Here is a 19,411-nt window from a genome sequence, read left to right as displayed (position 1 = left end):
TGTGATGTTGTCTCTTCCCTAGGCTCCTTTGGTTTCGCCATAAACCCTGCCAAAACAACTCTGGCGGCCAGAACGGTCAAATACCTGGGATATCTACTAGGGGAGGGTTTGATAAGACCCCAGGAAAGTAAAACCGTAGCTATCCAGTCCCTGTCCTTTCCCCAAACAAAAAAAGACCTCCGAGCATTCCTAGGCCTTCTTGGGTATTATCGGCGGTTCGTGCCTAATTTCTCTCAGAGAGCCGCTGCCTTGACGGATCTCCTGAAGAAAACTAACCGCTCAGATGAGATGCTACGGAACCCTTCTCCCGAAGCCTGGAACGCATTCACGGACCTGAAAGGTGCCTTGACCTCCAGCCCTGTGTTGGTACCCCCGGACTACTCCTTGCCCTTTATTCTGCAAACAGATGCCTCCGAGCATGGGTTGGGGGCCGTCCTGTCCCAGAAGGACGCCCTCGGGAACGAACGACCCATCCTCTACGTGAGTCGCAAACTGTTTCCTCGAGAGAAACATTACGCAGTGGTGGAAAAAGAAGCCCTGGCCATAAAATGGGCCATCGACAATCTGCGATATTACTTGGAGGGCAGAGACTTTATCCTTTACACTGACCATGCTCCCTTGGAGTGGATGGCTCGGAACAAAGGCCAAAACGACCGGGTCCTCCGCTGGTTTCTCTCCCTTCAGCCCTTTCACTTCAAAACACTACATCGAAAGGGGAGTGACCAGGGAAACGCCGACTTCCTTTCCCGTTACCCTCAAAGCCCATCCCGTACAAGAAGGACAGCTAGGGGAGGGGTATGTGAGACGGCGTCCCCGCCGCCCCTCAACGGAGGCCGCCCTCCCCCGCACCTACCTCCGTCCCTTCCACCGGGATTACGAATGAGCAAGCCAGACACCATGAGACACACAGGAATCGGCGGGCCAGCCATAACCAACGCATCCCCGCCCCTCTCTCTTCCTCAGGGACCAACCAGAACAACGTGCACAGAGGAACCATATCCCTCCGACCCCGGAAGTCCCGCCCTCGGGGCGGAGTCAACACAGGATAAAACCAGGACGCGAGAAGAGCCCAGAGTCGGAGTATCGTGGCAGGAGGCTCAGACTGACGCTGGAGAAGGAGAACTGACGGGTGACGACGAGGAGTGGACCGAAGAGTGGTGGAGCCCACAGGAGGTGGCTGAAGAGCGGCCGTAACTCACTTGGAGAGTTACGGCGGACCGGGTGAGTGTCTTAAGCCTTCCCTACACCCCCCTCACTAGGAGTTCCTGTAAAGCCCTGTAAATAACCCTTCTCTTTAGCAATCACGACCCCTGCACTGTAAATATCAATATACAGAACACGCACTGTTTGAGTGACAACCGTTTACTTCTTCCTTGCACCCCCCACCCCGACACCCTTTCAATCAACCCTCCCCTCCGTTCCTGCCTTCCCGTGTCCCCCTTTCCTCACGATATCTCTTCTTCCCCCTTTATCACTTCCCGGGTGACGGTGTTCGGTATAGAGTCTTGAAAGCCAAGGATAAGACTAACGGTCCTTTTGTTTCTCCTCTCTTACCGCCCTCCGTGGACCTCCCTTACATCGGAGCTGTCGGTGAAGTTTACGAAGACCCAGGACTACACCCAAGACCCGGAGCGGAGAGCGGATACGGACCACCCTTGTCTTTCATGTTCTGTGACATTCCATCTGCCTTCTTGTGAAATAAAACCACAATATAGCTCACTATATACGGCCTCCTCGCCTGCTTTTCCGGCCCGCAGTACGCCCACCCTCACAGTTACCTGAATGAGCAGTTTGTTGAATTAGTGATAGTGAAGCTTTTTCAATGTGAGATGCCCAGCTTAGGTTTGAGGTTTGGTGAATACCCAAAAAATCAAATGCAAGGGTGGGCTATCTCCTATGTGCATTTGCCATTTGGATGGCTTAGAATTATCCTTCGATAAAATCATGAATTTCATTTTTGCCTTGTTTAGTACCCGGCCGTGCTCCTTGCAGAATTCAATAAAATTATTCAACAATTGTTGCAAACCAAGGGAGTATTTAGAAATTAATATGGTGTCATCCGTGAAGAGTAGGGCTGGTACTCTTTGCTCCCCACCTTTGGGGCGTTGCATCCATCTCTGTCTAAATAATCAATAACACCATTAATAAAAAGGGAGAATAGCATGGGCACTAGGACTCACCCTTGTCTCACCCCACATTTGACAGGGAATTGCTCAGTGAGTTGATTGCCTCCACAGCTTTGTTCTCGATACCAGATCAAATGCAGTGTGTAGGTCCACAAAGGCAACATATAGTTTGCCCCCTCTAATACTAACCTCCCTTCAGTAGATACAGTGGAAGCGGAAGACCTAATCGAATGTGCTAATGTTCGCATGAAAGCCTGCTTGAAAATCGCTCAAAATATGATGCTCTGAGATCCAATCCTGAACTTTGTCGCAACACCTGCCTCTTCTATGAGTCGATTAGGCTTATAGGCCTATCCCTGGCCGGGTTGTCCCTGTCACCCTTCTAAAAATAGGGATAATCTCCACTATATTCCAGAATGGAGGGATATCCATGCCTGCTGTAATAGCATTTATAATCATATCCATGTAAGGGACCCAGACAATTAACTCCTCTTTATGCAGATCGTTTGGGATTCGGTAAGGCCAGGGGCTCTGGCTTCGATACTAAAGCGAATTTCCACCGTGTTACTTCCATGGAGGGCACAAGGCCCACCACAGCTTCATTTTGGTTTCCCTCCCAATTTTATAGAGGAACCTCCAACTCGCTGCCACCTGGTGCGTAAAGCCCCCCAAAATGGGTCACCCACTCCTCTGGCTGGACTGTAAAGTCCAATTTCGTCTCCCTGCCATTGAGCCAGTAGGCCTCTTGTTTACAAAAGAATTTGGAATCCTTGACTAGAGATGCCTTTTGAAGGGTGGACCAAAGAGAGTCTACTCATCTCATCCTAGTTAACTGTAGAGTTTTTTTTATAGTTTCTTCTACATAACACTAGGTCAGGGTGAGCGTTGGATTTTTATGCCCGTACAAAGTCAGCCTTCGCATTCCTGCAGTCCTGGTTGTACCATACTGCCTGGATCCATCTGTGCTCCAGTTTCTGCTCTCTGCACGGTTTAGCCAATAGATCTCTAATTTTGTCAAATGTGGATTCATGCCTAGTTGGCAGCTTCTCAATTATAATATCTTTAGGGCAATTGGACAAGTCTTCCACATTCTGGTGTACAATGTATTTCACTAGTTCCAGGTCCTCAGGATGTTTCTGCACCCAGTCTTATTTAATCATTTCTATGCAGTCCTTTTTTCCTTGACTATCTATTTCAGTAGAATTGTCACCCAAATTCTTTAGGGACAGGGTCAGGGAATTATGATCACTATCTAAGTGATTGACTACTACCATATCATGAACTAGTGGCCAAACACTAAGTGCAACCAGGCAGTTATCAATACTGCTGGCATGGCCAGGTCTATTAAAGTTTAGCTCCCCTTTTTGGTCTGATTTTGTTCTCCTGTTTGAGACTCTCAAGTCGTGCTGCAATGAGAGGGCCAGCACCTGACTACCTATCTTTGCCCACCAAACTGGGACGAGATCAAGCTGAGGGGCCTGCCAGACTTTATCCCAATCCTCTGTCAGTTCTCTAGGGATCATAGCTAAGGGTTCAGAGATACAATTTAGATCCCCAGCTACCAGGGCTGGCGCACCATCAATGGATTCAGTTAGTACATGGTTTAGGATTTTGATAGTATTAGTATCTTCAGTGCCCCGGTCGACCCAATTATAGACATTATAGATCCTGGTTTTTAGATCACCACATGTTTTAGGCCTATAGCTAATATATCAGGGGAATCTATAGGGACCAATTTTATTTTAAGCCAAGAGCGTTTCTGACCCAAATTGCCAGGTTTCCCAATGGCCTCCCCTTCTCTTTCCTGGTGGCATTTAGGCCATAAGTAGAAAACCCACTCCTAAATGGGGTATGCAACTCCATGTTTCTTGAAAGAATATTATATCATGTGAGTCCACAAAGGAGCCCCAATTGGGATAAGCGAAAAGTTTAGAAATCCCTGCCACATACCAAACCAAAATCCTTAGTTTACTTGGATGAGGAACTGTAGGGCTATAGTTGGTAATGCTCACTGTGATCAGCATTGGGGTGACCGCTAACCCCCGCTCCTCCTTGTTCAACATTCCAATGCACACTACTTCACTCCGTTGTAGCAGGCAACCCCATTTCTATGACTGCTTGTTCTACAGACCCCTCCTGAATTTGGCCAGAGAGGATTGCCCATTCATCTAGGTGCAGTGATTATCATCTCTATAGTCATACCTGTGCACCACTTATTATAGTTCGGGGCTCCCCACTCAGTGCAGACCCGCAAATCATTAAATTCTCTTTATCCATTTCTGCCAGGGGTGTAAATCTAATCATAATAGGGTGTTAACAGTGGGGATAGTACGGGAGTCAATTTACATTAGACCATCAACAGGGGCCAAACAAAAAAACGAGACTATCACCACATCCTTTTTAGACCCCAGGACCCCTACTCATTTAAAATGTTTGATATCATCCCTTCTGAATGAGTAGCAGTGCTGGATGTCCCTAAACCAGTGGGTGACCTTGTTTTTAAGTGATTCACAGTCTTTGTAACCTCTCTTTGGCAATATGGGCACTTCAGTTAAATATATTATATGGTTATTGGCCTGCTGTTGCGATCCCATATAGTTTTCGTCCACTATTTTACCCTTCCCTAGTAACCCCCTGGACCCAAACATACTAGATTGCCTTTCTGGGGATGACGTTATACTCTCCAGTGCCACCCTCTCCTCCCCCTTTCCCTGGGGTAATCGCGGGTGCCAACGGCCTGTTTAGATGCACATTACTAGCAACACCATTACCAGTCAAACCATTTGTCTGGTAGGTAGGGCAATTTGGAATAAGCAGAGGCTGGGGGTCATAATAGATCATGTTTGGACCAGGAGGGAGACCTACCTCTTTCCACCTTTGTGGGCCCGGTGCCTGCGAGTGATGGGTTCTTACAAACTGTGGGGGAAGAATCAGTGTCAGCCTCTGATACATTTGGTTTATCAATCTTGCCCCCACTATATCTTTAACCTCCTTCCTTAGGGCAGCTACCTCTTCTCTCAGAGACTCAATAGTGTTTTTTTGAGCCTGCAGTAAGCCACCCACCACAATTTTACTATCCCCTTAGTCAACCACCCCGCCCACCATTTCTCTATTGCCCCTTGCTGAGAGAACGTCAAATCTGTTATGGCACTCTATTTGGGGTACGTGTACCTCCTCATTGGGGTCCTGCGTGTCACTAGATGGTGGCGATGTATTTGGTTGTGGCATGGAGCCAGAGGTACTACTTCTGGACCTGTTTCCTTTTTAAGAGTTCTTAAACGACTGGATTTGAATGGCCGGAGTTTTTTCTAGAGGAGGCAGGGGAAGGTGTTCCTGATTGGGCCAAGGTTGTTGTCTAAACTGGTGGGGTATACTAATTGGGCATGAGGCAAGGGAGTTTCTAAGCTAATTATATTGTGGCATTCAGAGAGAAGGGTCTCTATCCTATCCATTGACTCGTGGCAGATAGCACCAGTGCCCCTCTTTTTGGAGCGGGGTGCACCCTGGACTTTGTCTTGGCCCTTCCTTTTGCCAATGACCATTTAGGCCCTTAATAAGGAAGCAGAATGTACAAAAGTTTCTTATGTATGCCCACTCCACTCAGTGTAAGTAATGAATCTCAATGGCCCCCATAGTACACATCCATCCCTCCACAAACTCTCCTATAGTTCCAAAAGAGGCGGTATTTCTGCTCAATCCATGTTGGCAAAAGGATGGGAGCAGTGCTTATATGAGGGACAGTTGGTCAACAGTTAGTCAACAGCGAGTTTGGTGCAACTGTCACAGTACCTTTTGAGCGGAGAGTTCTACAGGATAGCAGACAGACAAGCCGTGGGTCCACACCATCCACTGACGCAAAGAAACTAAGAGATGTGGCCCTGCCCTGCCTCATTCTTGCTCTGACGGGCGCAGACAGCCCGCTCTTGGCTCGATCTTTGCCTGGCACACGCCTGGGCGGGTCCCGCGTTCATGGGGACCAAGCTGGCTTTTAAACGCACCTCCAAGCACGGAAAGTGTTAGCGTCAGCGGCGGCTGCCGCAGGAGATGCTGGGGCTTGTCGTTCACCCCTCCTTGGACTGCAAACAGGCTCTGTGATTTGTACTTTTTGTTTCGAGCTTCAAGACGATTAGTTCAACTTGTGGTTATGATTTGGAAAGCCAAGAATTGAAAACGTGTTCAGCCGACATGCTGTGATTTGAAAACTCTGGGAAGCTACGACCCTACCATGGGCTGTGGCTGGTCTGGAACTCCAGGAGGTTAGCCCTCCTGACCAGCCTCCTTGTCTCGATGATAGGATACAGGCTTGGAGACCTCCTGCCTCTCTTCACTGCTTCTGATTTGGTTCTTCTTTGGTTTGTGGCTGGCATCTTTGATGATATTCTTTTCTGCCTGGTATCTTGTTTCCTCAGCTTCCTTAACTCCTGCTGGGGCACACCTCCTGGCTTCCTTGTCCTTTCTTTTTTTTTTTACTTTATTTTCAATTTGCATACAAACATTATTTTCAATAATAATTACATTAAGTATAGCAGCAGCAAGGACAAAGAAAAACCCATTGTGACATTTTCAGCCTGATTGGTACAACATTCTGCCTCTTGAGCTATGGGGGTACAACCTTTGTACATTCATTCAAATGCATTGCTATTTAACAACCAGGGGTAATGATGTCACCAACCAGCTCATCATGATTACAAGGTGCAGCAGACTCTGGACATATTGAGGTTCTGTTATCTATGTATCATTAAATCAACCAATTCCGCCCTATTCTGTTCTTACTCTGATTAAGTTGCTGCAGCCTGTTTTGTCAAATATACCCTGTACGCATCCCAGATGTTCTTTGGTTTGCTACGCACAGGCTTAAGAGCATTTACATTTTCAGAGTGTATACTGCAATAGGTTAAATCTGCACACCAATCCTTTAATGTGGGCATGGGGTCTCCCATCCATCGCAATGCCATCCTGCACTTAGTTACCAAAATACCCAGGGATAACAGCATCCTCGTGGCCTTGGGGTACCCTTTAGTATAGCCTAACAAGGCCTCCAAAGGGGTCAACTTCAAATCCACCACTGCCATGTCTTGTAGGGCAATATGCACTGCCTCCCAGAACCTATGCATTCCAGGGCAGCTACAGGCGAGATGTGTGAAATTTTCATCTGATACCTCGGGCATCTATCACCCTTTCTGAGGCCATACCTAACCAAGCGAGCTGGGGTGTAATAAACTCTTTACAAGAACTTAAAGAGTATTAAGTGATGTTTTCCATTTTGTGAGACAGATTTCATGCTTGTGCAGTTGTATGACCATTGTTCATCTGTAATATCTATCTGTAATTCTGCACGCCAATCATGCAATGGTTTAGTGTTTAAGGGCCAGGTTGCTGTGTTGGAGAGGATGTACAAAATGTATATCATATGGTGTGGGGATTTGGCAAATAGTAAATAAGTTAGAGGGGTGTATTCCTGAGGTTCCCCAATATCCTCTCCTAATACTGCATGGAGTGAATGATGTGCGCAGAAGTAATGAAATTTAGCAAGCATGTGGGCGTCCAATGTGTCTGATAATATCTTATCCAACTGCTTGACCACCCTGTCTTGAAAGAAGTCACCAGCAGTGTTTATTCCTAGCAAGCGCATTGCTAAGAGGAATTCTCTTTCCTTCCCCATTGGTAACCTGTTGAACAACTCGAGTGTTAGTTTAAGAGAGTAGAGCGGAGTCATACCATGCTTGCCAGCGGCTCTCCAGAGAAGATTCCTAGTACACCCAACTGGGTCAATTACATTAAAGTGTCTGCATGGCTCTTTGAACAAAAACTGGCAATGACAATGGGTACACATCCTCCCTTTCGATGAACCATTGTGGATTGTCTTGAGTCCAGTGTAGCCACTGATATGCCTGCATCTACTGTGCAGCGCAGTAGTATAATTTGAAATAAGGGGCGTTAAGTCACCCTGCGGAATATGGTTTGAATAATATATCCCATTTTACCCATGGCTGTTTCCCAGCCCATATAAACGGAGTCAGGAGGGATAGCAGCATGCAAAAGAAAGAATTTGGTAATAATATAGGTATATTAACAACAGAACAGAAACTGTGGTAATACAATCAGTTTCAGGAGCGATACTTGACCCAGTAGGGACAGAGGTAGTCTGATCCATTTCTCAATAGAGACCATATAAACGGAGTCAGGAGGGATAGCAGCATGCAAAAGAAAGAATTTGGTAATAATATAGGTATATTAACAACAGAACAGAAACTGTGGTAATACAATCAGTTTCAGGAGCGATACTTGACCCAGTAAGGACAGAGGTAGTCTGATCCATTTCTCAATAGATTCGGTAAGTTTCTGTATCGCCCGCCCATAATTTTTGCGGATAACAATGTCCGGTTTGTAGGAAGGTGGATACCTGACTATGGTTACCCCAGATTTTTTGCCTAGTGTTTAGCTGGTTTTTGACTTTTTTGGCCTGGGATCCTGCTAATCAGGGCCCCAGGCTATTTGATCTCTCCTAAAATGGACTCCATGTACCCTAGGTACATCTCCAATTGGATACTGGGTCACCTTATGAGCCCCTGTACAGTGTACTATAGGTACCCAGGGCATACTGGCATTCAAGGCCTACCAGGGGCTGCAGCATGCATTATGCCACCCCTGGCTGGCCATCCAAATTGACACAACTAGCTGATCACTCAGCTGGGTCAAGGTGGTGTAATCACCCTTTGCTTTAGATATAGTATACCTATATCTAACCTTATATCTACACACATATACACCTATAAGTCACTCCTATGGCAGGCCTTAACAATCCTGGAGGCAGAGTGCTTGGTTTTATGTGAGATGGTGCTCTAGCATGAGATGAGCCTGTCTGCAGCTTTCGGAACCATGCCCTTTAGCTGTTCTGGGATATTGCCATACCATATACTCTTAAGTGCATTATAATCCTTGCGGTTAGAAGCTAACTATGGTTTGGCTTTATCGAAACATGTCGAGTAAGGTGTCATACGATTTAGAATACTGCCTACTCGCCAGTCCAGGCGACGGGGGTAGCATTCCACCCTTCTAGAGGGAGAAGATATGTTGTTCTAACTGTTCCCGGTTAAAGTTAACCAGAGCCTCAGCATCACAAAATGGACGCTGCTGCCACAGACACAAGTATGACCTCCTGCTGCTGGGAGTCCTTCCAGCGAGGGAGGCTTGGACAATAAGTTTCCTGCCTTGGTAGGTGCTAGCACCACCCCAGACAGGATTTTGTGTATTTGGACAGGGAGGGCGCAAAGGATTGAGACTTGCCTGGGGCACACAAGGTGTCCCATGCATAGTCCAGTTCAAACCGGTGCTGGGGCTTTCCTGCCCCAGCTCTGGCGTGAAACTGGACAAAGGGAAAGGGGTGTAACCGCCCCCTTCCCTGGTCCCACCCATAGGAGGGACCTAGCAGGTAATCCAGCCCCTAAGATCAGTATATAGGTAGGAGCTGAGTCACTAGGACGTTAGATTATTCTGACTGAAACTTTGAAACGAAACTCTGGACCTTCATCACTCTACTTTGGAAGAAGACGACTGAAGAATCTCCCTTGTGGTCAAGGAGTGACCACCCTGCACAAGCAGACACCATCCAGCGATCGACAACTTGTTTGCCGCCGCCTCCCGCCAGAGCCCGAGCCCAGAGTCTGACAAGAACCAGATTCCCAGACATCCAACAGCCCGATCCACAGTCCCTGCAAAGCTGAGACCCGTGGAGGCGACGTGAGACGTGGGACCGGCCATCTTGAAAAGTCTGCAACCTGCTAATTATGCAGCCCCCGAGTTCCCCTAGAAGCTGTGCATTGGGGTTTGAAAAGCCCCAGCCCCGAGCAGCATCTGCACCAAAGATCAGCCCTGCACACTCCACAAGTTGTGCGTGGGGCCCTTTTGCATTTTCCTGCTTGATGCCTATGCCTGGTCACTTACCCGTTGGCTAGTGGCCATCTTGGCAAAGATCCTGAGAAACTACACTGCTGGTCTGGTTGCTCCAGACTGGCCCTTGCTTCCCTGAAAAGAAGCAGCCCCTCAGACCTTGCTGGTCTGAGTAAAAAGCCTACATCGATTCCTTCGTGGGTTGCCTTTGCCAAGGCTTGTTGCCTCCAATCTTGAAGTCGACACCGCCGACAGCGAGAGACTTTGTGGGACAGATCGTGACTTCATCCTGGTTGTCGTCGATGACTCCTGGACCGCGTGGCTGCAGAGATAAGCTTCCCATCAGCACCTGATTGCATCCCGACATCGCCTGGTTCCATCCTGGTTCCACGCTGGGCACTGGCTAGTGACCCAGACTCTGTCCCCTCTGCTTTCAGGTCCTCTACATCTTTGATCCACCCTTGGATCCACCTGGACTCTTCTCTTCTGGCCGCCTGCAGCATCTTCACTCCAAGGCTCCATAGATCTCCACGACGAAACCCGAAAAACTTTTGAACCTGTGCAACCGCTTCCTGTGGGTTAGGTAACACGAGTACTACGGTGCTCCTGTAGAGGTTTACATCCCTAGTGTCCTAGTTTCCAGTGGTTAAGTTCTATTCCAGTTAAAGCATACGCCCGAATGCCGTCTGAAGCGCACCACCTCCTGAAGAATTGGCATTAGACTCTTTGCAGGGTCGTTTACATAAAGGAGCGTATCATCTGCGTAAGCAGTAATTATCAGATTATATTGCAGGAGTCTTATTTCGTGGTGACCGAGGTACATGCGCCATTAGCGCTTACTATAGTGGGGAGAGGGGCACCCTTGCCTTGTGCCTCGTGTGATGTGTATAGGCTCTGAAAGAGGTCAGTTCACGCGTACCCATGCCGTGGGCTGCTCATAAAGAACATTCACTAACTTAACGAATATCTCCCCCACGCGACTCATCACAGCTCTCAGAAATTGCCACTCAACGGAGTCGAAAGCCTGTTCGGCATCAAGAAACATTCCTGCGCCATTGGACTCCGGATCGATACCGACCATTGCACCAAAGAGAGTTCGTAGGTTATTCATTAGTGACTGAGTAGGTACAAAACCAGTCTGCTCAGGGGCATCTACCACAGGAAGTAAAGGTCTGAGCCGGTTCGCTAATATTTTGGCAAATATTTTGATATTCATATTAAGCAGCAAAAGTAGTTGGTTCGAAGAACATTTTTGCTGGGGCTTGTCTTTCTTAAACAGAGTGATCAGAGTGGCATCTCTCATGCTAGGAGGCATGATGCCATCTGTGGCCATTTCCTCGAATAGATTTACCAAATGGTGAACCAACTTATCCTGGTAGGCTTTATAAAACGCTGCAGTGAGCCCATTTGACCCCAGGGCTTTGGGATTGGACATTGTGCTCAACGCCGCAGTTATTTCAGTGGGGCGCAATGGCACCATCAAGTGTTCCCTGTGTGCATTTGAAAGCCACGTCATGGCTATGTATGATATATATTCTTCATTGGACTCATCCAAGTCGAATGCGCGTGAGGTGCAGAGATCCATATATAAGAGCAAAATCTGTCCGCTATCTATGCAGCCCCGTTTAGTATTGTACCATTCTCATCACACAGCTCTAACACCTCACTCGACCCCCAACTGGTAGGCTCAGTGCTGCCAATGTCGCGCCTGGTCTCTCCCCATCCCCGTACATTTTCGTAGTTGCATATTTCCCCAAATGAACTACTTCCGTTTGGGCCTCGTCCTTATAATACTCTATCTTAGTTTTAATTTGTGCTAGTATGTCAGGAGTAGACTCCGCAGGCAATTGTCGCTCCAGGTCTGTTAATTCTGTCTCTAGCTTCTGCATTCTCCCTCGAATGGAGCGCAGCAATTCTTGTCCTTTCTTTAACTTGGATGACATGACAACATTTAGTTGAATGAACTCATAATCTGTATCCTTCCTTTTGAGGTCCACCGATGGCAGGTGAATCCTGGGCTGATTCCTTCCCAGCCAGACACCGGAAAACAGCTACAATTATACCTAATTGTTGCGATCCCCCTTTGTAATAAACACACAGGAGTCGGAGGTGACTGGAGGTACATGTTTCTTTATTCCCTGCCAGTCTCTTTCTGGCTCACAGCCTAATTCTTTTTCCGGTTCCCGTTTCCTGTTTCCCTTTTCCTGTTCGCCTGCCCTGTCCCAAGACAGGGTCAGGCGAGACAACATGACATCTCCCCCTTTTCTACAAAGTCTCACCTTCCTTTACATTTCTTCAACGAGTTGCTGAGGTTTCCTTATCAGGCGTTGTGGACGTTTCTCTCGCTCTGATGCCTGGACGGGGTGTTTGGCAGCACTGGTGATTCGTGTGGGACTGCGGTGATTTTGGTCACTACTGTCACTTTGGCTTGCTGAATCACTTGAAAATTGGCTCGAGGAAGTCTCGTGGTTGCTGCGTAAGTTGCATCTTTTGAAGTACGATATATTCCTTGTTATCTGTTTGTGGTCAGCCTTTGCCGTGATCATGGTCCCTTTCCTTTTGCTGACTTGTAGGGGAATATCAAGGTATCGTCTGTCTGCCTTGGCTCGCCGGTCTCCTCGGACTATCACCCAGTCACCTTCCGGAATGTTAGATTCCTTGGCGCGTCTGCGCCGGTCGGCATATGTTTTCATTTTGAGTTTCTTTTCATGGTCCATCTCGACTAGTGTGTTGTGATCAACGGTGATGGTTTGTTGTTGAGGTGCAGTGTTCACTATGGGTAGTCGAGTGCGAGGCGCCCTTCCCAGCATCACAGTGGCCGGGCACTGATTTGTGGTGCCGTGTGGCGTGGTCCGGTATGCTCTTAATACCTCGTTCAGAGTTTGTTGGATGTCTCGGTGTGTCAGCTCAGCTTGCTGAATTGCTTTTTTAAGTGTCCCCATAAATCGTTCCACCATGCCATTGGCCTGCCACCATAGTGGAGTGATTTTTTGATTTTTGAAGTTGATGTGGGTCGCAAAGTCTGTAAATTCATGGCCGTTGAATGGGGGCCCATTGTCAGATTTCACCCGTAAGGGAATGCCCCATGCTGCGAAGATTTCATCAAGTATTGGGATGACTGTCATTGCTCTGGTGAACGTTATCAGGTGTGCAAATGGAAATCGAGAGTATTCGTCCATGACGACTATGATGTATTGTCCTGACTGCAGTGGTCCGAAGAAGTCGACTGCAACTTGTTGCCATACTCCTTCCGGTAGCTCTGACATTTGGAGCGGTGCAGGTGGTTCCTCTCGACTGACCACCTGACATGTCATGCAGTCTTTCAAGGTTGCGTCTACCATTTGATCCAACGTGGGGAACCAGACACGTTCTCTCAGAGCCTTCTTGGTTGCATTTATGCCTCTGTGGCCTTCGTGTGCCAAATTGATGACCCCTTGGCGTAACTTGTGTGGAATCACGATCCTCCCTCCTCTCAAAAGGAGCCCATTGTCACTGATGGAGAGTTCATCATGCACGCGCTGGAAAGCAGCGAGGTCGCGAAGAAGCTGGTCAGAGTCTTTGGGCGAACGCTTCGCATCCCTCCAGGAGTTTGTGCGGACGCGGGTCATGACTGCCTGCACAAGCGGGTCGAGCGCTGATGCCTCTTGAATGGCTTCCAGGGGGACCGTGGGTGGACATGCTGTGTCAACGACAAAGTGAATGTAGTCGTCAGCGACGGATTGGGCAGCTCGAGCACTGACTAGAGGGTGTTGTGACATAAAATCAGCTGGATTCTCGGCTTTCTCTGGCTTATGTATGATGGTGAATATGTAGTCTTGCAGGCGTAGGCCCCACCGCTCAATGCGTGGCGGCATTTTGGCGTTGGGGTTTCCAAAAATCGTGATGAGGGCCTGATGGTCTGTGATAATTGTGAAGTGTTTGCCATAGACAAACAGGTGGAAGTGTTCGCACGCCCACACCACAGCTAGGCTTTCTTTCTCTGGTTGGGAATAGGCTTTTTCAGTGTCCGTGAGGCTGCGGCTTGCATACGCAATGATGTGGCGCTGGTCAGAGTTCTCACGGTACTGGGCCAGGATGGCACCCAGACCCACCGGGCTGGCGTCAACTGTGATTTCAGTTTTCTTCTTTGTGTCGAAGTAGGCAAGGTTTATGGCAGATCCAACGGCTTGTTTGATCACAGTGAATGCCTTTTTGCATGCATCAGTCCATTCAAATGGTTGACCCTGGCGTGTAAGTTCTCGTAGGGAGTAGCTGATCGTGGTGTAATCGCGGATGTAGCGTGCGCAGTAGCTTGCCATTCCAAGGAATGAGCGGAGGTCACTCACGTCTCGGGGTATCGGGGTGTCAGCGAGAGTAGCTACCTTTTCTGGGTCAGGCCTCATCCCCTCTTTGGAAAAGATATGTCCATAGAACTTCAGGGTGTCTTTGTGAAAATCGCATTTGCTGGCATTGAGTGTTAGGTTTGCAGTCAGTAGCGCGTGGCATACCCTGTCCAGAGCGGTGTTGTGCTCCGTTTGATCTTTGCCAAAGACTAGCAGGTCATCACTATAATTGAAGGCGTTGGGGATGCCTTGTATGACCCGCCGGATGGCTTCCTGGAAGATTTCGGCGCCTGAGGAAATGCCGAAGTTCAGGCGTTTATAACGGAAGAGGCCTTGATGTGTGGTAAACGTCGTGATGTATCTCGATTTTTCATGAAGCTCCAGCTGATGGTAACCTTTGTTGAGGTCGAACTTGGAGAACACGGTGGCGCCATTGAGTCTCGTAATGATATCACTGATATGAGGCCCCGGGTGGCGCTCCCGCTCGATGGCAGTATTAGGTGCACGCATGTTGACACACAGTCTGACCTTGTTGTCCTGTCCCTTTTTAGGGACCACCACGACTGGTGATACCCATGGGGTGGGTCCTGACATGCGCTCAATGATGTCCGTTTGTAGAAGTTCTTGGAGCTCGTCGTCGACTGCTTGTTGTAGGTGGAATGGCACCTTCCTGTGGTGTTGAGCGATGGGTGTCACACGCTCATCAATGTGCAGCTTTACCTTGAAATGATTTAGTTTCCCAAGGCCCTTGAAGAGGTTCGGGAATTTCGCCACGATGTCAGGGGCATCTTCGGTCATATAGAGGAGTTCCACAAGTTTCAGTCTTTCTGCTGTGGGTAGGCTGAGTAGGCAGTCTGCCACATCTGGTCCTTCTACCACATGAATATAGGCTGAGATTTTCCGGTCCTTGAAAGTGAGGGTAGTGTGGAAACGGCCCAGGCAAGGTAGAGGTTTGCGTGACATCCATGTGAATATGCGGACGGCTGCTGGCTCCAATTTGGGTCGTTGTTTCATGTTGTAATATTCTAGAGCGCAGATGTAATTTAGCGACGCTCCTGAGTCCAGGACAAATTTCGCTGGGTGATCTCCTATCATGATGTCCAGCTTTGGGTATCGTTTCAGACGGTCCGGGTCTGATACCATGCAAATGTATTCGTCGCTGTCCTGCGATACAGGCGTGTGTGATGAGGAGTCACTGGACGTGGTTCTATGTAACCGGTAGGACTCTGTCTTCTGGTGTCTAGATCGGTGAGTGCTTGTGGATCGACCTCGTGATCGGTAAGAGTGTGCTGATTGAATGCTGGAATTTGAAGAACTGGATGAACGTCCTTCTCTCCCTTTTATGGCCCGTGCATGGTGTCGCGTGTCGTGACTCTTGTTTGACGACCTGTGGGTTGACTGTTTGGCTTGACATGCTATTTCAAAGTGATTATCTCTCCCACAGCGATGGCACCGCTGACCAATTGCCGGGCATTGTCCTGAATGTGGGTAGTCCTGTCCACATCTGTAACAGGTGGGCACTGATTTGGTAGATTTGGTGTGCCGCGAGCTTCGTTTGGAGGATGTTTTCCGAGTATTGTAGGATTGCTGGCTTGACCTATGAGAGTTTGACGTGGGTCTGGTAGTTCTGGTAGATCTGTGTGTCTGGACTCGGAGGGCGTGTTCCTTCCGGTCCGGTTTGTGAGTTTCCATCCGTTTGGCATAATTCTCTGCTTGGTCGTTAATTCTTGTTAGTGCCTCGATCTCTTCTAGAGTGTATTGTTTCTTTAGGAGTCTCCGGCGGAGAGATTCAGATTGGCATCCATCGATAATGCTAAGTCGCAGGGCGTCCTCTGTTTTGAAGTTGTCAAACTCACAATATCGTGCCATCCGCTTGATGCGCATGATGAAGTCGCTCATGCACTCTTCTTTTTCCTGAGTGGCTAAGTTGGACGTGTATCGTTCATAGTCTACGTTGCGCTTGTGAAGGAATCGTCTGTCGAGGGCACCTTTTACCTCCAAGTAGGTGACAGATGCTGCATTTGGTAATTCTTTGATGATTTGCGCAATTTCTTGGCCTATTAAGTTTCTTAGTGCCACTAGTTTTTGTTTAGGGTCTTGCACCAAGGATCCTACCATGTAGTCCTCAAAGTACTCGCTCCAGCTCTTCCATGCTGGCCCCATGCTGTTGCCTGGCGTTAATACTAGTGGCTGTGTTTGTCGCATGAAGGGGGCCCCCATTGGAGCGTGAGGCATCATGGCTGCGTTGACTTGCGGGGCTGGTACTCCTGTGTTAGCCTGTGGGGCTGGACCTGCTACGCCGTTCCCTCCAGATGAGCTGTCAGGAGCTGTGTTTGACATCTGGAAGTCGTGACTTAGTGTGGCTGCGTGCAAGCTTTATTCCGCTGAAAGAGGAACTTTCTGAGTTTTGTTATGGTGCAACGTAATGTAGCTGACTGTATGCTACACAAGACCCTCGTTCTCTGTTTATTTATTTTTTTCTGATGCAGGAGACTTGACTTTATCCTTTTATAGGCTTTTCCGCTCTTTTTATGTTGTTCTGTGACTTTGCAGTGGACGGCGCCTGACCTCAATATGGCCGCCGTTGTAAAATTGTGGGTTATCTGGCGGCTGGTGCCTGACTCTAAGATGGCCGCCATGTGGGACGTCGTGTCTCTCCCCACCTGTACTCTTGTACTCTCACTTATGTTGCAAAAAATGCTCTTTTGTTTTATCTGGCGACGCTGGGGGCACGACTCACCCTCGTTTCCTGCCGTGCTCCTGCCGTGCTCTTCACGTCTTTAGAGGCGGGCGGGTCTCTCGCGCCACGATGATGCCGCTTTGTATTCCGGGCTGCTCGTGTCTGTGTACGCGAAGGGACAAGCGCTCTTGCACACGCGCTCCTGTTCTGCGCTCCCGGTTCAGATGGATGGCGCGATGTCTTCGGCAGGTCGGCAGGCTTCTGGCAGGTGTATGCAGGGCAGTTCCGATGCCGGTTCGATTTTCGCGCTCTTTCCGTGCCGTCGGCAAACCGGACTGCAGGACTCATGGTTGGCCACAATGTGGATGGCTGGGCGATGGCGTTGCTTGTGGGCTTGTGCACATCCCACCCTCGTCGCCAGTGTCGCGATCACCCTTTGTAATAAACACACAGCAGTCGGAGGTGACTGGAGGTACGTGTTTCATTATTCCCTGCCAGTCTCATACTGGCTCACAGCCTAATTCTTTTTCCGGTTCCCGTTTCCTGTTTCCCTTTTCCTGTTCGCCTGCCCTGTCCCAAGACAGGGTCAGGCGAGACAACATGACACTAATTACCATATACTTTTTTCATCAGAGCACTTGCCGTGGGCCTGGGTATCATATCAAAGAGTCAGGTACCAGTAGCAGTCAGAAAAAAATGGAAGTGACCAGTCAAAAAGGATGATTTTCTCACACGTAGGATAAGGAAGAAGGTAACAGTAAAACTAGGTATACTTTTGAATGTAGGAAACCTTTTGATAATAACCAAGGGACTGTGACATAGTGGTCTGCATTTTACAATTTATCCTATATAAATATCAATACATTTTAAAGATGGCAAATAATGAAACGTTTATGTCTACTTTTGCTAAACACTTTTTTTTTTAAAGGGGGAAACATTGTAGTTTACATTAAAATGTTACAACACCAACTTTCATGAAATTACAGGTAACATCAGCATAACATGTTCACTCTTTTTCCTACCTCCCCAGTTTTTAAGCGGTAGCTGTCCTGTATGACATTTCTAAATGTTTCTACACCCCACATGACCTATGGTCCACATTAGGAAATTTTTTGCTTAAGAGCCCTGCTACGATGCTAGTGAAGTAAAGTAACAGGAGTGCTCACAAACATTTTGCATATGCCTTTAGAAACTTAGGGGGCATATTATCAAGGACCGGTGTTAAAACTATCGTCGTTTTATCGTCATGAAACAGCTGATAAAACGGCGATAATGGGCTTGATAATAGGCCCTTGTTAATTCCCATAGAAGCCCATGTTAACATCAGAACATGGGCTTCTATGGGAATTAACAAGGGCGTATTATCAAGCCCATTATCGCCGTTTTATCAGCAGTTTCCTGCCGATAAAACGGTGGTAATTTTAACAGCGGTCCTTGATAATATGCCCCTTAGACACTTATACAAATTTCCGTTTGTGAAAAATAGAAGTAATTGTTGCTCTAGTGCAGGAAAGGGAAAGAAACATCCTCATGTTCATAGTTGTTTAGCAGAAGATGTTTCTCCTCTGAGACAAATATTTTTGCCTATTGCATTTGCTGTGGATCTAAAAGTAAACAATCTACGACATCCTTTGTGAGTAGATTCCTGACTTTTCCAATCCAAGAACTGTAACAACCCATTTCTAATCATAGAAGTGCCAGCAGTTATAGAGATCTTTAAGTTTGACTCCAAATTTAAGAGTGCTCAGTAGGCTAGGAAGCTGACTGCTATAATTCTAAGTGGTTTTTTTTCCCCCATCATCCTATACATTTACTAATATTATAAAAAGAGGTTTCATTTTGGTTACCTAGTGCATAATATTCATACACAGTGACAGCAGCTGGCTGGATCAGACCAACTTTGAAATATTGGTGGGCTTTAAATGAAAAACAGTAATTTTCCTTTTGTGAAACCTAAAGGGAAACAGAAGATACTCATATTAGAGAAGGTAAGGTACAAAGTAATACCACTGAAGAAAGTGTTCAATTCAACAGAAGTGTTGCGATCCTTACCGTGTCCAAATAAATGATTAGGTTTCCTTTATCTGACAGATCGTTGTTTATTTCAAACTTGTCAATGTATCTGTCCACTGGCTCTGAAAGCTAGACATAAGACAGCAAAGATCACAAACAATGTAACAGTTCAAACCCTCTTGGACTCACCTAATTACTTGCTCAAGTCCCTCTTGTACAAAACACCTCTAATCATAGAGCACGTAACAAACAATGTGGATTATTTACACCTAACTCACTTATCAGAAAAAAACACATATGTAGGAGTCTGAAAGTGGTAGTCCATTTTTCTACATCAACTGGGAGATGTCTTTCTGTCTGTCTTCTTTTGGTAGAGCGTT

General features: G+C 47.6%; 1 protein-coding gene across 3 annotated transcripts in view; it reads right to left on the bottom strand.

The window, feature by feature from the left end:
* The window catches only part of LOC147748685 (A.superbus venom factor 1-like), a 1,068,833-nt gene that overhangs the window by 124,418 nt on the left and 925,004 nt on the right, over positions 1-19,411 (bottom strand). For all 3 annotated transcript variants that reach the window (XM_086963563.1, XM_086963565.1, XM_086963569.1), the window contains 2 exons: positions 19,071-19,160; positions 18,866-18,971 (listed from right to left, as the gene is read on the bottom strand). In XM_086963563.1, coding sequence (XP_086819689.1) covers positions 18,866-18,971; positions 19,071-19,160 — 196 coding nt within the window. The remainder of the gene's footprint in view (positions 1-18,865; positions 18,972-19,070; positions 19,161-19,411) is intronic.

Source organism: Lissotriton vulgaris, chromosome 1_1 (assembly GCF_964263255.1).
Source record: "Lissotriton vulgaris chromosome 1_1, aLisVul1.2, whole genome shotgun sequence".
NCBI classification, from domain to species: Eukaryota; Metazoa; Chordata; class Amphibia; order Caudata; family Salamandridae; genus Lissotriton; species Lissotriton vulgaris.
This window is presented reverse-complemented; position numbering and strand designations above follow the sequence as displayed.